The 19,343-nt window shown below is 40.1% G+C and overlaps 1 protein-coding gene across 1 annotated transcript; it reads left to right on the forward strand.

Annotated features, from left to right (window-relative positions):
* The first annotated feature begins 162 nt into the window (after positions 1-162).
* LOC119735589 (eukaryotic translation initiation factor 3 subunit F-like) lies at positions 163-14,587 on the forward strand. Its single transcript, XM_038209352.1, has 8 exons — positions 163-325; positions 3,222-3,292; positions 5,016-5,095; positions 7,423-7,560; positions 9,668-9,759; positions 11,652-11,788; positions 12,908-13,021; positions 14,070-14,587. Exons 1-8 carry the CDS (start codon positions 211-213, stop codon positions 14,160-14,162), a joined length of 840 nt encoding a protein of 279 aa, XP_038065280.1. The 5' UTR covers positions 163-210; the 3' UTR covers positions 14,163-14,587.
* Positions 14,588-19,343: the final 4,756 nt, after the last annotated feature.

Consider the following 19,343-nt stretch of genomic DNA (forward strand, 5'->3'; position numbering starts at 1 on the left):
AGAATGAATATTCATTACATATAGCGCCCTCTAAAAAACTTTAATGAGCAGCGCATTTGAGGTGTTTTCATAACGTCGGCTTCGTTTCAGCTGTGCTGTACAGTCATGACGACTCCTGAAGCAAGGCCGAAGTTTTAAAAACGTCGCTCATTAAGATGTTTCTTTTTTTCTAGAGGGCGCTGTTAATATGTTAAACGGCACACACTCAACATGGCGGCAGTTTTACCGAGAGAATGCCATGTGCATCCTGTAGTTCTTTTCAATATTGTAGATTCTTACGAAAGAAGGAATGACGAAAATGCTAGGGTCATCGGAACTCTCCTAGGTATGGATTTATTATATCACCAGTTAAAAATATAATTTTTGTTTAATTTTAGTTTTTACCGTACCATATGCACCGCCGAGGGAAGAATGTTCAGCGGTTGTGTACAAAGTCTATGGAGCTCGAAGTATTTCCTATCATCAACATTGGAAATGTTTCTCAAAGTCCCAGATTCCTGTTTTATCATCATTTTTTTCAATGAATGACCTTCATTGAGACGATATGAAGAAAAAAGTGGCGGTACAACTATAGAATGCAGGGCCACTTCACTCTACATCCGCGCCTCCGTACGGCTGCGTGCGTGGAGGCGTGGAGCCGCAGTCGACCTACCTCCGAGAATTGCGCCCTCTATCGGCGGCGCGTGTCTCTGCGACTCCGTGCCTCCGCGTCTCCCTGACTCCGCGCCTCCCTGACTCCGCGACTCCGCGCCTCCGCGCCTCCGCGACTCCAGTGCCCCGTCGCCCTCCTACCTTCCTTTGCGAGGAAATTAACAATGGATATGGATGCTTCGTTCTCTAAAAACTACCGCCGAGAATTGCGCCCTCTATCGGCGGCGCACGTCTCTGCGACTCCGCGTCTCCCTGACTCCGCGCCTCCCTGACTCCGCGGCTCCGCGCCTCCGCGACTCCAGTGCCCCGTCGCCCTCCTACCTTCCTTTGCGAGGAAATTAACAATGGATATGGATGCTTCGTTCTCTAAAAAGTACCGCCGAGAATTGCGCCCTCTATCTGCGGCGCGCGACTCCGCGTCTCCCTGACTCCGCGACTCCCTGACTCCGCGACTCCGCGTCTCCACGTCTCCCTGACTCCGCGACTCCCTGACTCCGCGTCTCCGCGACTCCAGTGCCCCGTCGTCCTCCTCCCTTAACCTTCCTTTGTAAAGAATACCGCCGAGAATTGCGCCCTCTATCGGCGGCGCGCGTCTCTGCGACTCCGCGCCTCCGCGTCTCCAGTGCCCCGCGACTAGTCTCTGCGACTCCGCAGCTCCGCAACTCCGTGGCTCCGTTCCCCGACGTACAAGCGCCCTCCCTTCCCATTCTGATCATTGATGAGAAGACAAGTGCATTCGCTGTACTTAGCAAAGTTACAAAGTTAAAAGAAAAAGTTATTTTAGGCCAAAAAAAAAAAATATTCGGTCTCTGGTCAGACCAAAGTTCCGGAATTGACGCGGCCACGTGGCTTCTTTTTTTTTTCTTCTTCAAGCTTGGATTGTACAGACAAGGTGGGTACTATTTTGCTTTTTTGGTGTCCTCATGTACATTGGTGTCCTCCATAATTTGCCTTGGTGCTTTCGATCATTTGCCTTGGTGCAATTTCCTATTCCTTTGGTGCTCTGTGGTAAAAAAAACTGAGGAGGTGCGGAAATAGAGGGTGCTGTTGGAGCTTCCGCGGAACATTTTGGGAAAAAAAAGATCGACGCGCATGATTAAAATCGACGCGCGCGCTGACCAGAGACCGACTTATTTTTTTTTTGGCCTTGGCTTGATTTTCCGATTTATTTCGAAGTGCACAGTGAAGGTTTTAAAAATGTCTCCCAAAAATAGAAAATAATTTGCTGATAAGTAGCTTCTAGTTGGGTATGAAAGTAGTAGAGATAATAATTGTTTATCAGAATAAAATCAACTTTACAGAAATTCTTAAATGTTAATTTAGAATTTTCTGAGATTTAATATTCAAGTGCGCCACATTGGGGAACACTCAGCCGATTTGTGCCCAATTTCCGGACACCACCGTTTTTGAATTTCAGATTAAATTTCATGAAATCGAAATTGTTCACAGAGGTTAAATAGCAAGCATTAATAAGGTAAATGTACCAGTATTTCACTGCATGTCAGCAAAGAAGTTTGGCAACACTGATGTGGAAAGTTGGGGTAAATGTCAAAGTGCGCCACGTTAGGGAACACCACTATATAGGGAACCAATAATAATTTCATATGAACATTTAATAGCCCCACAAAAAAATGTGGCCAATTTTTATACAGGACTACCTCCGTAAATTAGGGCCACACTTGGAACATGTGCAAAATGTACCTTGTACCCCAAAATGTACATGTACATGTAGATCTTGGTTAAAATTGATTGTTCACATTTAGACTATATTTGTAATTTATTTACGCTTTAGAAGCATACACACCAAACTTTTTTGTTGACAAACTTCAAATTCGTTCAGTTAAAGGGAATATATACAACATTTGCAAACATCGAAAAATAAAACTACCAAGTTTTTATGAAAAACTTTATTAGGATGTTGATAAATGACAGTGGAAAGCATTCTGTAAAATTATGGCACCTGGTGTGAAGTCATTTTCAAGAAAATGGTTTTTCGTATACATTTCCAACGGTGGTCGGCCGACCACCGTTGGAAAAACCCAAACCTGACTATTTTTCAACTACTGATCCAAATTTACAATTTTTTCAGTCCAAATTTTGTTTGCCATTGGTTAGATGTTTATGAACGGGTGCAGGTAGGCTAGACTGGTTCCCTTACCTTACAATTTTTAAGCCACCTATGAATATTGATCTATTTCATCTTGAGGCAGTCAGGGAACCAGACTGCTTAAACATTTTTGTTTTTCTTGGTTTTTCCAGCATTTTCGAACACAACATTTCAAACAAGTCAGTGTAACAATATTTGATCTATTATACTAACCCCTCCAATAGTTCATTTCTAAAAATTACAGCAAAAGCCAATGATGTACATTCCCTTTAAATACCTCTACTGTTACCTTCAAAATGCTTGCTGTTGAATGTTTTTAAACAATTTCAGTGTCATGAAATTGAGTCCAAAATTCGAAAATGGTGGCGTCCCAAAATTGGGCATAAAATTTGCTGAGTGTTCCCTAACGTTAATATTTTTTTTAGCCTCATGTGTTTTCAGTTGCCTCTCTACTCTGTTGCAGGTACCAACATTCAGGGAGTTGTAGAAATCACAAACTGCTTCTGTGTTCCCCACAATGAGTCGGAAGACGAGGTATGTAGGTTATCATTGATACAGGGTTAGTAAAAAAAAAACCCAAAACCCAAATGTCAGACCATTGTTTTAGTGAAGTTATTCATGTAAAACTTTCAAACTCTAGGCATGCTAGGATACAAAAGTCAAACTCATAAGCATTCTTTTATTACAAGAATCACTCAAATCACTCATGTACTTTTCAAGTTACAGAATTTTAAACACAACCACTGTTTTAAAGTTCGATCCACGGATCACAAAAGGGCAAGTGTTCTTTCAGCAAAACGAAATAACAAATCACATAGGGATGTGTGTGAATTGTTTTTCATTTTGCCATTTTTGCTGAAAGAATGCACACTTTTTTTGTGATTCATGGTTGTGTTCGAAATTCTGTAACTTGAAAAGTACTTGAGTGATTTGAGTGATTCTTGTACAGTGTACTAAAAAGAAAGCTCATGAATTGGGCTTTCATATCCTGAATTTCGAAAGGGCTACAGAATGCAAAACTTCACATGGGTTTCGTTTTTTTTTACTCGCCCTGTATTCTACCTGAGACAGATTACCCATTCCTATTCGTCGAGAGCCTGTCACGTGACCGGTCTTAAACAGTTGATAAAAATACCAGCTGGCTGGTCTTCAAACACTTTTCCCGCTTTCACATACAATTTGGACTCCTATGAAATCTGGTCCCTTTTACCCTTTTATTGGTTGAACGTTCACAGTTTTCAATAGGCACGGGTAAAATATTACCAACGAGTCCGTATTTCATAGAGTCCCAAATTCACACTACACCGGCAGCGCCCTGTTCTACGGCACATCGCGCAGTATGCGCCAAGCGTGCGCCAATAAGGAGATTTTTAGTACTACTTGGGAGAGGCACATACCATAAGCATTGATTTTACATGAAGTAAAATTGTTGAAAAAATCCTTGGAAATGTTTTTGACTTTTTTTGACTTTTTGATCAAAAGGAATACAGTTGAATGCCGCCATAACAACATCACAGGATCCACAGAAAACGTTCTTAACTCTTTCGCTACGGAATTTAATTTACCTTTTTTGTCCCAACTGGACGTAATGAATCGCTGGAAACTCCGCCGAGCGTCGATGTGGGCGCCGCCATCTTTAAATGTATCTCCGTAAACAAACTGCTCACAATAACAAAAAGCGCACCCCAGCCAGACGGAGAGCCGCTGGCAGCGGCTCAAACTAGGGTCAGAGGTTATACGATATAAATTATGTAGATAAGGCACACGTCATGGGGATACCCTGTTTATTCATCGCGACGCAACCGAGCCGCTGCCAGCGGCTTGCCGTAGCGAAAGAGTTAATAGCAGTCAAGCTGCCGGTGCTCACTTTTCAATAAATAACACAGGTGTCTTTTACCTCCCATTCCTTGGGCAAATAATTGTCACTTGTCGCTCTTCTGTTCAAATTTTTCAACAACAGTACAAAATTTTGTACAAAAAAATATTGGGAACCAAGGACGATGTTCGGTATATCGCTGAATGTTCGGTATAGCGGTGTTCGGTGTAGCGACGTTCCACTGTATGATTGGGAATAAATATGTGCTTGGCCGGTGTTAAACCATCTTATAACGGTGTTAAACAATTACGTTTAAAATTGGATAATGTCCCCAGCCAAAGCGTCCAGGCCCTCCAGTGGTTGTAAACATATTTGTTTAAAACCTGCCAAGCATGTAATCCCTCACTAAAACTCCAAATGTTCATCATGATTTGGTTTCAGGTGGCAGTGGATATGGAGTTTGCTAAGAACATGTACGATCTACAGAAGAAAGTGAACGCCAATGAGGTCATCGTAGGCTGGTAATTATCACAGACCGGGTCTCGATTGTGTAGCTCTGCTTACCATTAACCCTTTCCTTACCATGGGCGACTTTTGTCGACAACAAGTACCTCCCTGCTGGTTCCCATGGGCGACTTTAGTCGACCAGGAAACCACACACAAAACACCCTCAGCACAGATATATTCACTACTTTTCAGAAAGGCAGCATGTTGATATGTTTGGCCGCCCATACATCAACTATATACCAGCTAAAAGAGTGTTTTCGGATCTTTCTATTGGTGTGGTTTATTCATAGTGTTACCATTACAAAAAAATGAGAAAAGTGCTTCAGAAGTATCCACGCACAATTTGAGGTATGGAGTGCCATTCGGTCATGTGGTGAAATGGCTTGCAGTTTGATAATTGGGACCAGATGAATAAAAAGGCATAACTTTCTTATATTTGCACGTATGGACTTCATTTTTACATCACATAAAAGAGTATGGTTCAAGGAACAAACTTTATACACAACACCTATGATTTTAATTCCTCCTTGGCAGTGAAAATCTGGGTTGAAAAAAGTGAGTTTTTGACTCGTGCTCATTTTGTTCACGCTCTAGTGATTTCTGCATGACTGAGCAAACAATTTGGTCCTGGGGAGAGCCTAGTCAATAAACAATGTGGGCATGAAAGGGTTAACCAGTTTGCGCCAGAGCACGCAAAAGTTTTGCGGTATTTGGAACGGATGGCAGATAAACACGCAGGGAGCGAGGCCGGAAATACCTGTCTGCGACCCGCTCGCAGCGAGCGAGGCCGGAAATATGACTGTGCTGTTTCAAGGGTGATGGCTTCAACCCGCCTGGCTTGAAGTCGAGTGAAAATTAATCCCGCGCCTCGTTACGTTCTTACCAAAATAGTCCCGGCGCAAACTGGTTAAACACAAATTCCCTGTTAACTTGAGCAGAATATTTTGCAACATGCAGTTAGCGTATTTCACGGGTTAGCGAGGAAGTTTGGCTTGTGTGCATGCGCACATCCTGTAATCAAGAATTCTGTTCTTAGCAGGGTTTAGTGCAGACTGTTTCTGCTAGCCCTGTAAGCACAGAATAGAGACGAAATAGCACAACATTCTGTGGTTAGCATTAACCCTAAAAGGGCCGGGGGGAGGGCGGAATCCGCCCCCCTCAACATTTTCCGCGATAGCCTCTAAAAATAAATTTTTTCGCGACCCGAGCTGTTATGACTTTTTAGCTTCGAGCTTTGCGCATCTTTTGATACCAAAAACATAAAAATCGGACCACGGGTTGCCGCTTAGCGAAAAATTTTCTGGCGCTACGCGCCATGTAAAATGAATTTTCACGACGTCGTGTACACAGAGCAGAATTGCCATTCGTACATATGAATGATTAATTAGCCATAATTCCAAAATCCTTTGACCTATAGTCATGAAATTTCTTGGGTGTGTATAGGAAGAGTTGCTCTATGCATGTACTGATTTTAAAAAAAAAATTGTCACTCGAAATTGCCGAGATCTTAGGGGGGCGGAATCCACTAGTGGTAAAAAGTTGTTGCAAGTTGTTGCAAGTTGTTGCATTTAGCAGAGTCCAGATCTGATGCATTCCACCCCTGATCCATTCCATTCCTGCATTCCGTTGCATTTGGCAGGGTAGGTTCTTGGTACCTAGGCTGACATGTATTAGTTCACTGCATTCCGTTGCATTTGGCAGGGTAGGTACCAATACTTGGTACCTAGGCTGACATGTATTAGTTCACTACATTCCGTTGCATTTGGCAGGGTACATGTGTAGGTACAAGTACTTGGTACCTAGTCTGACATGTATTAGTTCACTGCATTCCGTTGCATTTGGCAGGGTAGGTACCAATACTTGGTACCTAGGCTGACATGTATTAGTTCACTGCATTCCGTTGCATTTGGCAGGGTAGGTACCAATACTTGGTACCTAGGCTGACATGTATTAGTTCACTGCATTCCGTTGCATTTGGCAGGGTACATGTGTAGGTACAAGTACTTGGTACCTAGGCTGACATGTATTAATAGTTCACTGCATTCCGTTGCATTTGGCAGGGTAGGTACCACTACTTGGTACCTAGGCTGGCATGTATTAGTTCCCTGCATTCTGTTGCATTTGGCAGGGTAGGTACCAGTACTTGGTACCTAGGCTGACATGTATTTGTTTACTGCATTCTGTTGCATTTGTAGGATGCCTAGAAAATACCCCGTGTGGGGTAGGGTTAATTGGCCCAATGAACAGGGGTAATAATGATGTAAAGCGCTTTGATCTTTAAAAGCGCTATATCAGAACCAGAATCGTGATATGAAAAAATTGAATTCTGCTCTCCACGCAGGTACGCGACAGGTCCAGACATCACTGACCACTCCCTGCTGATCCATGAGTACTACTCCCGGGAATGCGTCAACCCAGTCCATCTGACTATAGACACCACCCTGACCGACTTCAAGATGTCCATCAAAGTCTGGATAAGGTAAACGAGTTTATAACCCTAACCGCCCTGAATCCTTCAAAATCCTTTTTGCAAATTGGAGGAATTTGCAGGATTGAGGTTACATGGCAAAAGTGCGTTGCTGATTTCGGAGTATGCACTGTGTCAAGGTCTTGGGCCGGACCTTGTGTTGTTTATGCTCAGCCGTGCATAAATTTAGTCCTTGATTATACATCCTCCGCACTGCTCCAGGATGTCACTGCCTCTGCCTCAGCCTATTGACAGTCATAGCCGGAGGATTTTGCAGGATTCAGGCAGTGGTCACCCCTCCGTGGACCATATTCAAGAAACATCAGAGGAATTTGCAGGATTGAGGCTATATGCTATTTTTCCATGAGGCCAATTGGAGGATTTTGCAGGATTGAGGCTACATCCTAGCAAAAAAGCCTAGGGAGTTAGGGTTAATGCATCATTTTGACAATATATTTGTGCAAACTATATTGCAAATGTTTGAATTATCCCGATCTACCCTTTATTTTGGCCTTAACCCTAACCTTCCCAAATCCTTCCAAATCCTCTTTCCAAAATGGAGGATTTTGAAGCTGTATGGCAACAATGTGTGGCTGATTTTGGAGGATGCACTGGGCCGGACCTTGTGTTGTTTATGCTCAGCTGTGCATACATTTTGGCCTAGATTATGCTTGAAATCCTCCACACTGCTCCAGGATGTCACTGGCTCTGCCTCAACATATTGACAGTGATTGCTGGAGGATTTTGCAGGATTGCGGCAGTGGTCACCCCTCCAAGGACCACCTTCAAGAAATAACGGATGATTTTGGAGGATTGAGGCTGTAAGCGATTTTTGCATGAAGGCAGTTGGAGGATTTTTTTGGATTAAGGTTGCGTCCTAGCAAAAAGGCCTGGGGCCGATTTCATGAAACTCATCGTAACGCACGATGCATCGCAGCACTGCGACGCGTCGTATCTCTACGATGCGTCACAGCTACGACACGTCCTGCGATCCATTTCACAAAACACGTCTTAAGTGCGATTAGGTGTAGATGTATTTATAGCACAGCTTGGTGACTGTTTTATGTATTTATTCAGTGTACAGTAAATAGTCGTCTGATATTCAACAAAGAGTCATCCGATCTCCTCTAGAAAAATTTTGAAAACGTGAAACAAAATAATGGACGTGTGATGCAATTTTAACAGAAAACAAGCTCTCAGTGGGCTGTATAGCTACTTTGAAATTTTCAACTGCAATATTCCGGTCTAATTCATAATTATTCCATGCATTTTTTATTTACAACTTTACACACATTGTCTCGGTATTATAATCTTGTTTATGTAATGTTTATGGCATAAAACTGGCTAAGAAATGGGCCCCTTCTAATTTTGCGATGACCACTAGACACGTTGTAACTTGCGACGTGTTTTAAGCCGTTGACAAGGAACTTTAATACGATGCGTTCAACACATCGCAAGTTTCGTGAAATGGATCATACGACGCGTCGTGAATTATGACGTGTTAAAGGGGTACTAGGTCCTGAAATCCCTGAAAATGTTATGTTTTGGATTGTTTACTTAGATTGTTTACTCAAACATCTGGTTGAAAGGAAAACAACCTAATGTCTTACCGTTCCCGAGAAAAGAAAAGAAAAACTGCTTGTTTACATCAGAAACGACGGAGTACGAATATGTTGTTTGTGTCGTTCTCAGTGTGCGATATACACGTTGTGTGTCTCGGGAACAGCGGTGACCAATTACCAATGCCAAAAAAAGTTGTTTCTTCAACGTCCGCAAAAGGGGAACACTTTACGAATGAAATCACAGCTAGGATCCAAACAGCTCGAATTTATGGGGTCGCAAAAGTGGACCCCGAAATTCGTTCTCGCACGCATAATACAGGAATAACACAAAAACGCCCAGTTTTGGAAGGATAGTTGTGTGGATGTTTATATCCTACTATTTAACGTTATTTCTGATTAACATCATCTTGTTCAAAGCGCGTTTTGTAGCCGAATTGGGCTGTTCCAGGACCCAGTGTCCGTTTAAACGTCGTGAGTCAGGTTGCGACGTGTCGCAGCACTTCGTGAAATAGGGTGCCGAGGAGTTTTACATCTGGAATTGTTCTTTATTCCTGCAGGCAATCCATGGGCGTTCCAGACAAGTCCAAGGGGACCGTCTTTACACCCATCAAGATGAAGCCAGTGTGCCATCAACCTGAGAGGGTCGGATGTGAGTCCCGTTTCCATTTTGATTCTGTGGGATCGTACATTATAAGCCACCAGTGTTTGAGCAATCTCTTAGAGCTTGTTAAAAGAGGTTTTGGACAAATAGTTTATACACGGGCAGGGATTGGTTGTCGAAGCCGATTCGCCACAAAACAATACACACAATCAGTATTAAAGGGAACGAACAACATTTGCTTTTGCTGCAGTTTTCAGAAAAGAATGGATTTGGAGATTAGTATGTTAAAGCAAATATTGTTACACTGACTTGTTTCACATTTTGGGTACGTAGATGCTGGAAAAACCAAGAAAACCAATCATATTCTTGTAGTCTGGTTCCCTGACCTCACTCACGACGAAACGGAGCAATTTATAGACTTTGGGGAATTGTACGTTCAGAGAATCAGTCTAGCAGGCTTGTAGTCTTCACAGGTGTGTAATCAATTGCAAAGAAAATGCAGACGAACTACATATGAAAATTAGGAGCACGTTTTGAAAAAAAAGCCAGTTTTCTCCAACGCTGGTCGGCCGACCAGCGTTGGGAAAAATACAGTTTTTCTTGAAAATGTCAGCACACCAGGAGCCACAACTTTACATGGTGCTTTAGACTGTCATTCCCTAGCAATCCAGTAAGGTATTTCGTGATAATTTGATCATTTCGTTTTTTGATGTATGCAAATGTTGTATCTTCCCTTTAAAATGAGTATTTCATTTTGCGCTGCCCAAATAAGGTACAATTGCAGGAATGCCCTACAAATTAATTTTGTTTGCACTTATAAAACATGTATTTCCAAGAAAATCTACCAAAAACATGAAAAGTGACCATATATGCTATCTCTTGGCTTTTTTGTCGCACAGTCCATATCACACTCTGCGTATCACGCTACTCCAAGATGCACGCGCCATTCCCGCTGCACGCAAGTGCAATAGGCTAACCACTGAAAAGCTCGTGTACGGTGTTTACATGTATGTTCCATTTTTACTGTGTGTTAAGTTTGCTTGACGATAAATTCCTTGTCCTACTGGCGCTTGTGGAACATGTAAAATGCAGTGCCCCATCTGTGCCCCACCTTCGGCCTCGCGGCACGTGGAAGTCTGGACACAGACGCACTACACCATTCGTGGAATAACTACAATGTAACAATGTACATGAACTACGTGTCAAAAATCTGTCCAACTTTTGATCGCAAATAACTCTGTTGTTTACCAATGGAATTTAAAAAGAGGTTGTGGAATGCTCGAAGACATTTCCGTCATTTTCCGGGTATATGTAGCCTTAGGTGTGATGAAATAAAAACGACCATTGTGTCTGTCATGAAATGAGTACAAAAGGTACTTTTGAGAGCTGTTTTTCAGGTCTTGTTTCGACCCGAACGTGCAATTTGTGTAAAAGTCGTCGTTGGGGCAGCAAACAAAACATAGTAAATCGTGACGTAATAAACAGGACTCCCGATGCAGCGTAGTATAAACAAAAATTTCAGATCATGTAAACAAGGCATGACAAATTGTATGGAGCGAGTTTCATCAGCTTTGTGCAAGAGGGTGAGATTTAAACGCCATACGAAAAAAAATGCTCACTTTCAGAATGTTGATACAGCGCTGGAGACGGTGGCGGATTAGGCGCGTGCTGCCGCCAAAAGCTTCTGAAGGAATGCAGGATCACCCCTGATGTCATTGCACACCTCCTCGATCAAGTGTGGCGCCAGACCATGGGGGAAACGTGCAATGACATGCTTTGAAGATGTGAAACAACTACTTCACTTTGTGCATTGGGAGATTGGGGAATTGATGTTTATTTGACTGACAAACAGCATTACGCTCAAAAAGTAGGGGTCAATCCAAGCATTTTAAGTGTCGAGGAAAGATTGGTCTTGAATATATCTCTTTCTAATTTGACAGTGGATGCATTAATTCGAGGCCAAGCCTCGGGTCGTCGTACCATGGAAACGGTCACCGATCTCCAGCACGTCAGTAAATCCTGCGTCAAGCTTCAAGAGATGATCGCCATCGTATTGGAATACGTGGACGACGTCGTGGTAAGAGCTCAAGTCGCTTGCAATCTCATCTGCAAATTTCTCTAGATTTTTGTTGTTTTGTGTGGTGTTACTGAGGAATTAGTTCTTTAAGTTTTGAGTTTGATTTGAGGCTACAACTTGGGAGAACGTTTGTGGATCAATTTTTGTGGATGAAGTGACTAACCCGAAAATAGAATTGTGAGAAGAATCGAAGGTATTGACAGTTTTCAAACCACATCTTTTTTTGTAAGTACTAGTCACTTCAAATTGTTACCTTGAATTTTTTTTCCAAATTGTTGATTTGGTTGTAAGTGGACCAATTTTATGGAGTAATTTGTGATGTAAGTCCTGCAAAAACAGGATTTCGCCGTGTTTTTTTTTTAAAATTCAGACAAGATACTGGTTCCAAATTTGTGATGCGATCAAGCTACATGAGTCGTTTGACGACCCTGGTCAAATGTTTTTAATTACAGATTTGAAAAGAGCACCATCTTAGCATTCCTGCTGTGAAAACCGTATGCTGGTACCATCTTTAGTTCAAAAATTATGGAAGTCGGAACACCAAGAGATGTGATGAAGTGATATGATGAAGTGGCTCTATTTGGCCTGTATCTCCAAATAAAAAAATCCCGACAAACGACTCATTTAGCTTGATCTCATCACATATGTTGGTTTGATTTCCTTCAAAAATGTCTTAACCCACTTAACCCTTCAAACACCATTCATCCTCAATCCTCCAAAATCAGCCAATACTGAATGTCCATTTGCCCTTAATCCTTCACAATCCTCCAAACTTTTATGTTGTATTCAGCCTCAGTCCTCCAAAATCCTCCAAACATCGCCCGGAGGACTTTGGAGGATTGAGAAAGGTTTATAGGGTTAGTTCTCTGAGAAATACACTGTTAGCAGATGTGTGTAGGGGTTTTTCATTTTCAAAAAAGACTGAAGAAAAAAGAAGGTTTTAGATGAGGGAGAGAACCAGAATTTAGTTTTCCCGATGAAGAGCTGTTCCACATAGTGATTGCATTTTCCGGGATTTTCCCAGTTTTTCCCAGAGAAAAGTGGTCAATGTGCATTTGCTTCCATGATTTTCCCAGTTTTCCCTGCAGGCTTCAATTGAATGTCTTATTTCCTTTGCAGAGTGGCAAGATCCCAGCCGACAACCAGGTTGGCCGTTTCCTGATGGACCTGGTGGCCAATGTTCCCAAACTGGATCCCGACGAATTTGAAAGAATCATCAACAGCAACATGAAGGTACAGTATTTTCAAACCTAACTTGGTGGAAATGTTCTGTGTTTCTGTGATTTCTGCACACTCTCAAAACACATGGTTTGTCACTATACAGGGCGAGTAAAGAAAAATTGACCGAATTAGTAAAACAATCTTTTATAATATATGTGGATCGCTTCATTTCATAAAATAACATTCGGATAAAGTACATGTTATTGACTAGTAGTTTCTGTGAAAATTTCACATAATTTGCAAACCCCATTCCCAAGTTATGTCTATTTTAATAAAAAAATCACAACAATTCAGATAAAAGTCATTAACTGTTCTACGAACTAAAGAATACCCATTGAGTATAATGAAACATGGATGTTTTCCCACCTCCACGAGGTGTACTCATTCTTGTACTTGTGGGAAAAGTACTCATACTCTTAAAAAAGTGCTCAACGCAACACAGCAAGACATGAGGGCAATACAGCGTGGAAGCTTGATTAAACTTTGAAAAGACCATGGAGAAGTGTTCAATTTAAGGGTTAAAGAGGAAAAAGCTTTAACAATTTTAGGGCTGTCCTGAAATTTCAATCATCAACCAAATATTCAAATAGCTTCTTGCCGCTTTGAATATTCGAAAACCAAAAAGACATACACAGACACGACTGTGATGTTACTTTATCATAAAGTTGCAGCATTTTATTGTCAGATGCCATTTTTTTTTTCGATGGAAACATTTTTGTCGACAGCTGTTCATTGTGTCTCTCCTTTTTATAGCAGGATAAAGCCCTTGACAGTGATATAAAATTTTGAAATACTCCATTTCACTTTTAACTGGCGCGCTCTGCAGTTGCAGCAGCTGGAATTTTTGAATATCTTAATCTCAAACACAGTTTTGATTAATCGAATACTAAATTATTCAAAATATGGACAGCCCTGGAATTTGTACAGTGAGGAAACCTCCATCTGCTGAATTAAGCATGAGTGTTTATAATTTGAAATGCCATAATGGTAGCTTAAACCTCTTCACATTATTTAAAACTTCTTTGAATTAACATGTTTTTTTTTGTGGTTTTATTTTCAGGATCTACTCATGGTAGTGTACCTGTCCAACCTCGTGGAGACACAACTAGGCCTGAATGAGAAACTCACCCTCATCGCTCAGACTCACCCATAAATGACAATGGAACCTACCAAGCCATGCATAACACAGTAATGTCATCTATGAACCACGGTTTCTGCATTTTGAGGGAAGGGGGCATACCTGTCGTACTTTGCCAATGTCACAGGTGAAAAATCTACAACTGAGGAACACATTTGGCTTCTTTCATTTTCATAACTTAAACAGCCTTTCACTCGGTATTTTACATTTTTGACGTGTAACTTGTCAACGTAATATCCAATTGAAGTGCAACAAACAGTATTGTAAGGAGAATTTTCTTCTCTTGCCTAATACCTGCAAACCCTCATTTCAACCTCTGCCTAGTTCCGTCCCATTTTGCCAGAATGCCTCACATTTTTCATGTTTTTTGGTATTTTAATTTTTTTTTGGAAAATGGATGTCTTACTTATTTCTAGAGCAAGGGAACACTCACATCCCAATTTCTTAACTGTTGTTGGCTTTCTATGCTACCGAAAGAGAAACCACGATCAAAACTACCCAATTACACACATTTTTTTCTTGATAAAAGTTTTAAATGATTTTCCTTCACCTTTCAAATCTTTTATTTTTAGTTTCCGGCCCATGTTCCTGAATATTTATATGCCAGCGTTTCTGTTTTAAAATTACTGTGGCCTACCACTCTAGGAAAAGATTGAAAAAACATTTGAAATTCCCCCAAAACAATTTGTCGTGGACAAATTTTATCAAATACTTCAAGACTTACGAAATACTTATGGGTTTGATTCTATTTATTTCACTGTACGTTCCAGAGCTAGTCACAAGATTAATTGGTACTGTTTAATTCCATGGGTATTCTTCAACACATTTTGGACAACAAAGTCATAAATCTACATACTCCAGAACAATGCGTACAGTAACGAGGATGCAATTGTCCAAACTAAGGTGTACATGTAGTAGTAGGGCAAGTCGAAGAATTTGTGCACACCAAGGAGCTGTATTAAATTACCAGAGCGCTAACTCCTCATTCTTGCGGGCAGAGACGCTTTGAAGCTGTCCTGGGCGCAGACATTTTGAATTCATGTGCGTGTTTGTAGAACATAATGAAATGTGTAGTGTACTCTAAATGTAACGCGCAAGTAGAAGATACGCAAACAACTTATCTTACGCGTGTTACGTTTAAAAAAAAAATTAATCAAGGCTGCAGCAGTACGCGCATGTGTTGCGCTGTTTGCATAGAGCAAAATGACTTGCTCATTTGCTGATCGTGTGTTTCGTTTTTTGACGCATCGGCTTCAGTGACGCACTGGTATGGAATACAAACACAGATATGCAAATAGAGTACAAAATACGTACAAAATTTCGAGTTTTCCATAGGTTTGTGCACAAACATGGATGCGCCCAGCAGGCATCACTTTGTACACGAGTCAGCGCTCTAGTAATTTAATATAGCTCTATGGTGCACACTGATGTGTCATACGTCAACCAAAGTTGAACCCTCTAAGATATTCATGGCTTTCAGTGTTCATTTTTATTCTACTGTTGGGCATCTGCAAGGAGAATACCCACAAGAACTCTTGTTATTACATTGTAGTCTTTGCAATGATTATGTACATGTAATTAGAGAAAATATGTGTTATGTGGGACAAAAAGGACATTTTCTTAGACTCAGCAGCAAATTTATACAAAATTCAAGCCCAAAGTATGTACATGTGAAAGATTCATGAATGCAGAATAAAATTACAGAATGAAAACTGCACCATTATTTGCTTCATTTTGTTGCTTTTTAATTTGTTTCTTTATTTCATTAAATCTCATCGTATTGTTTAATACAATTAAATATCTGCAATACGGTCAGCCTCTTCTTCAAATAACCAATTTGAAAGCTTGTTACAACTGATAATGTAGTACCGATAGTGTAGTAAATGTTATTACACTATTGGTTAATATTTGTTACATTATCGGTTACAGCAGATAATGTAATAACAATTGACCGATAGTTAAGTTACAGTTACTACATTATCGGTCCTAATCGATAATGTAACAAATATTGACCAATAGTGTAATATCATTAACTACACTATCAGTCAATTTCTGTTACATTATCGGTTACCACCTATAATGTAATAACATTATCGGTTACGACCTATAATGTAATAACAATTGACCAATAGTGTAATAACATTTACTGCACTATTGGTTATTTTTTGTTACATTATCGGTTACGACCTATAATGTAATAACAGTTGACCGATAGTTTAGTAACATTTACTACATTATCGGTCCTAACCGCTAATGTAACAAATATTGACCAATAGTGTAATAGCATTTACTACACTATCGGTCACTTTCTGTTACATTATCGGTTACGACCTATAATGTAATAAATAATTGACCAATAGTGTAATAACATTTACTACACTATTATTTATACAACATTCAAGTCAAAAGCATATAAAGGATTCACGAACGCAGAAAAAAATTACAGAATAAAAACTTCATCATGACGTTACTTCAATTTGTTGCTTTTTAATTTGTTTCTCTTTTATTTCATAACATCTCATCATATTGTTAAATACAATAAAATATCTGCAACTCACAGCCTCAAATAACAAATACAGAAAGCTTACTACACCTGATAATGTAGTAACCAACGGATAACGTATTACCAACTGATAATGTCCCACAAATTAACCAATACTGTGTCACTAACCGATAATATAACAGAAATTGACTGATGGTGTATCACTAACCGATGATATACATGTAACAGAAATTGACTTCTAGTGTATCGATAACCGATAATGTAACGGAAATTGGCTGATAGTGTATCACTTACCGATAATGTAACAGAAATTGACTTCTAGTGTATCATTAACCGATAACGTAACAGAAATTGGCTGATAGTGTATCAATAACCGATAATGTAACAGAAATTGACTGATAGTGTATCAATAACCGATAATGTAACAGAAATTGAATTATAGTGTATCAATAACCGATAATGTAACAGAAATTGAATGATAATGTATCAATAACCGATACTGTAACAGAAATTGACCGATAGTGTATCATTAACCTATAATGTAACAGAAATTGAATGATAGTTTATCAATAATCGATATTGTAAAAGAAATCGACTGATAGTGTATCAATAACCTATAATGTGACAGAAATTGACGGACAGTGTATTACTAACCGATAATGTAACAAAAATTGACTGATAGTGTATCACTAACCGATAATGTAACAAAAATTGACTGATAGTGTATCACTAACCGATAATGTAACAGAAATTGACTGATATCACTAACCGAAAATGTAACAAAAATTGACTGACAGTGTAATACATGTAAATGTCAATACCCTATTGGTCAATTTTTGTTACATTATCTATTAGTGATACAGTATAAATAATTGTAACATTATCGGTTGGTGATCCGTGGTGAATGGTTGTTACATCATCAGTTGTAACAAAGCTAAACCGTTCACTCTCTGTTAAAGCCCGAGTCCATCATTTGCAGCTATCTGAAAAAGTAACTGGCGTAATTATTGTTGAAAAACATACTGGTTGAAAGATAGTAAGGGAACTAAACTCCCTGTGAAATTATCTTTTCTGGCAAGCTCTCATTTTGAAGAAATCAACGAAAGAAGGTATTTTCAACGGTGCTTCTTAAGAAGCACCGTAGGAAAATTTTAATTAGTTGTTCGTTTTGTTATTCGGCGCAGCGCGCACATGCATTGGAACGACGCACAGGCGCGCGCGGTTGCTATAATTTGTCGGATCAGTGTGCAACATCGCGTAAAGCTGCAATTCAAAACAATTCGAAACATGATTTAGCAACTTTTGATTTTAAATTGAGATCCTAGAATGCTGTTTTTCTCGGAATATGAAGCTGAAGCTGAGCTGAAACTTCATCAAGTAAGTTGTTCAGTATCCTTCATTAGATTTTGAATACTTTTGTTGTTTCAAACGAACAAAATGCACTAATTACAAATGATGGACTATAGCTTTAAATGTTGTCTAAAAGACGAACCAAATGATCAACTGTAAATAAAGTACATAGAATTCAACAATCATTTCAAAATGAAAATTATCCTGCTGCTATAGGTATCTATACTTAGGTTGCAGATCATCGAATAAATATGAATCCATCTCTTTCTCTTGATCAATTTGCAATTTATGCTGCATTTGTAAATACGCATCTGTTTTACATTCAAGCAAGTAGTGTAGAAAATGACAAATGCAGCATGCATGTACACAGAGCTACACGATATACATGTATTTACAAGTACAGTGCAACGTCGCTATACCGAACACCGCTATACTGAAGATTTGGCCATACCAAACATCGTCCTTGGTTCCCGATTTTTGAGTACAAAACGTACCAAAAATTGTTGCTGAAAAATGTCACCAGAAGAGTGACAAGTGGCTATTATTTCCCCAAGGAATAGAAGGGGAAAGCCACCCATTGCTGTAGGTAGTAAGCTTAAAAACAGTGTAATTACATAATTCAATAGTCGGCACGTGTTGAAAGTCTTCTTTCAGTAACTACCAGGGCATGCAGGGTGAAGATCTGAAGGGCGCTATTTATTAAGAAGTGAGTACCGGAGCACCAGCAGCTTAAAATTGCTATACCAGATAATCGATATTAAGAACAATTTCTGTGGATACTGCGATGATCGTTATACATGTAGCAGCGTTCAACCGTAGTCTGGTTCAGACGAAAATTACAATGTAGCATACACACAGCCAACAGTCTACCAACCCCTTTTCAAAATCAAATGGTGTTCTATATCAGCCTCGCCTAACTGTTAGATATCAACTTTATTTATCGTTGGAGCGAGGACATGTTGAATTTAACTTGTGATGGTCTACAAGACTAATCCCGGTCTCCAGTAACCTTGGATACATTCACAATACACTGTGGATGGATCAGGAACCAGTCTAGGTCACCCCCAACTCTCCTTTTCTGGCCATTGATGCATGTTAGTGCACGGAGCCCATAAATGTACAATTTGTTGTTCCCTATTATACACATGTCTCCACAGGATACCGTGTACCAGATCATCTCCTAACATACACAGTCCAGAGGAGCCTGATTTGCATGAGCAACTAATATAAAAACACATGTTAACATTATAAGGAGTTTTAGGGTACCATTGTAGTACTGACATAGTCTGGTACCGACATGAGCCACTAGACGCCCAACTGCCTCAGTCTAGTCACGGCCACCG

Source organism: Patiria miniata, unplaced genomic scaffold, assembly GCF_015706575.1.
Source record: "Patiria miniata isolate m_02_andy unplaced genomic scaffold, ASM1570657v1 HiC_scaffold_29, whole genome shotgun sequence".
Classification (NCBI taxonomy): domain Eukaryota; kingdom Metazoa; phylum Echinodermata; class Asteroidea; order Valvatida; family Asterinidae; genus Patiria; species Patiria miniata.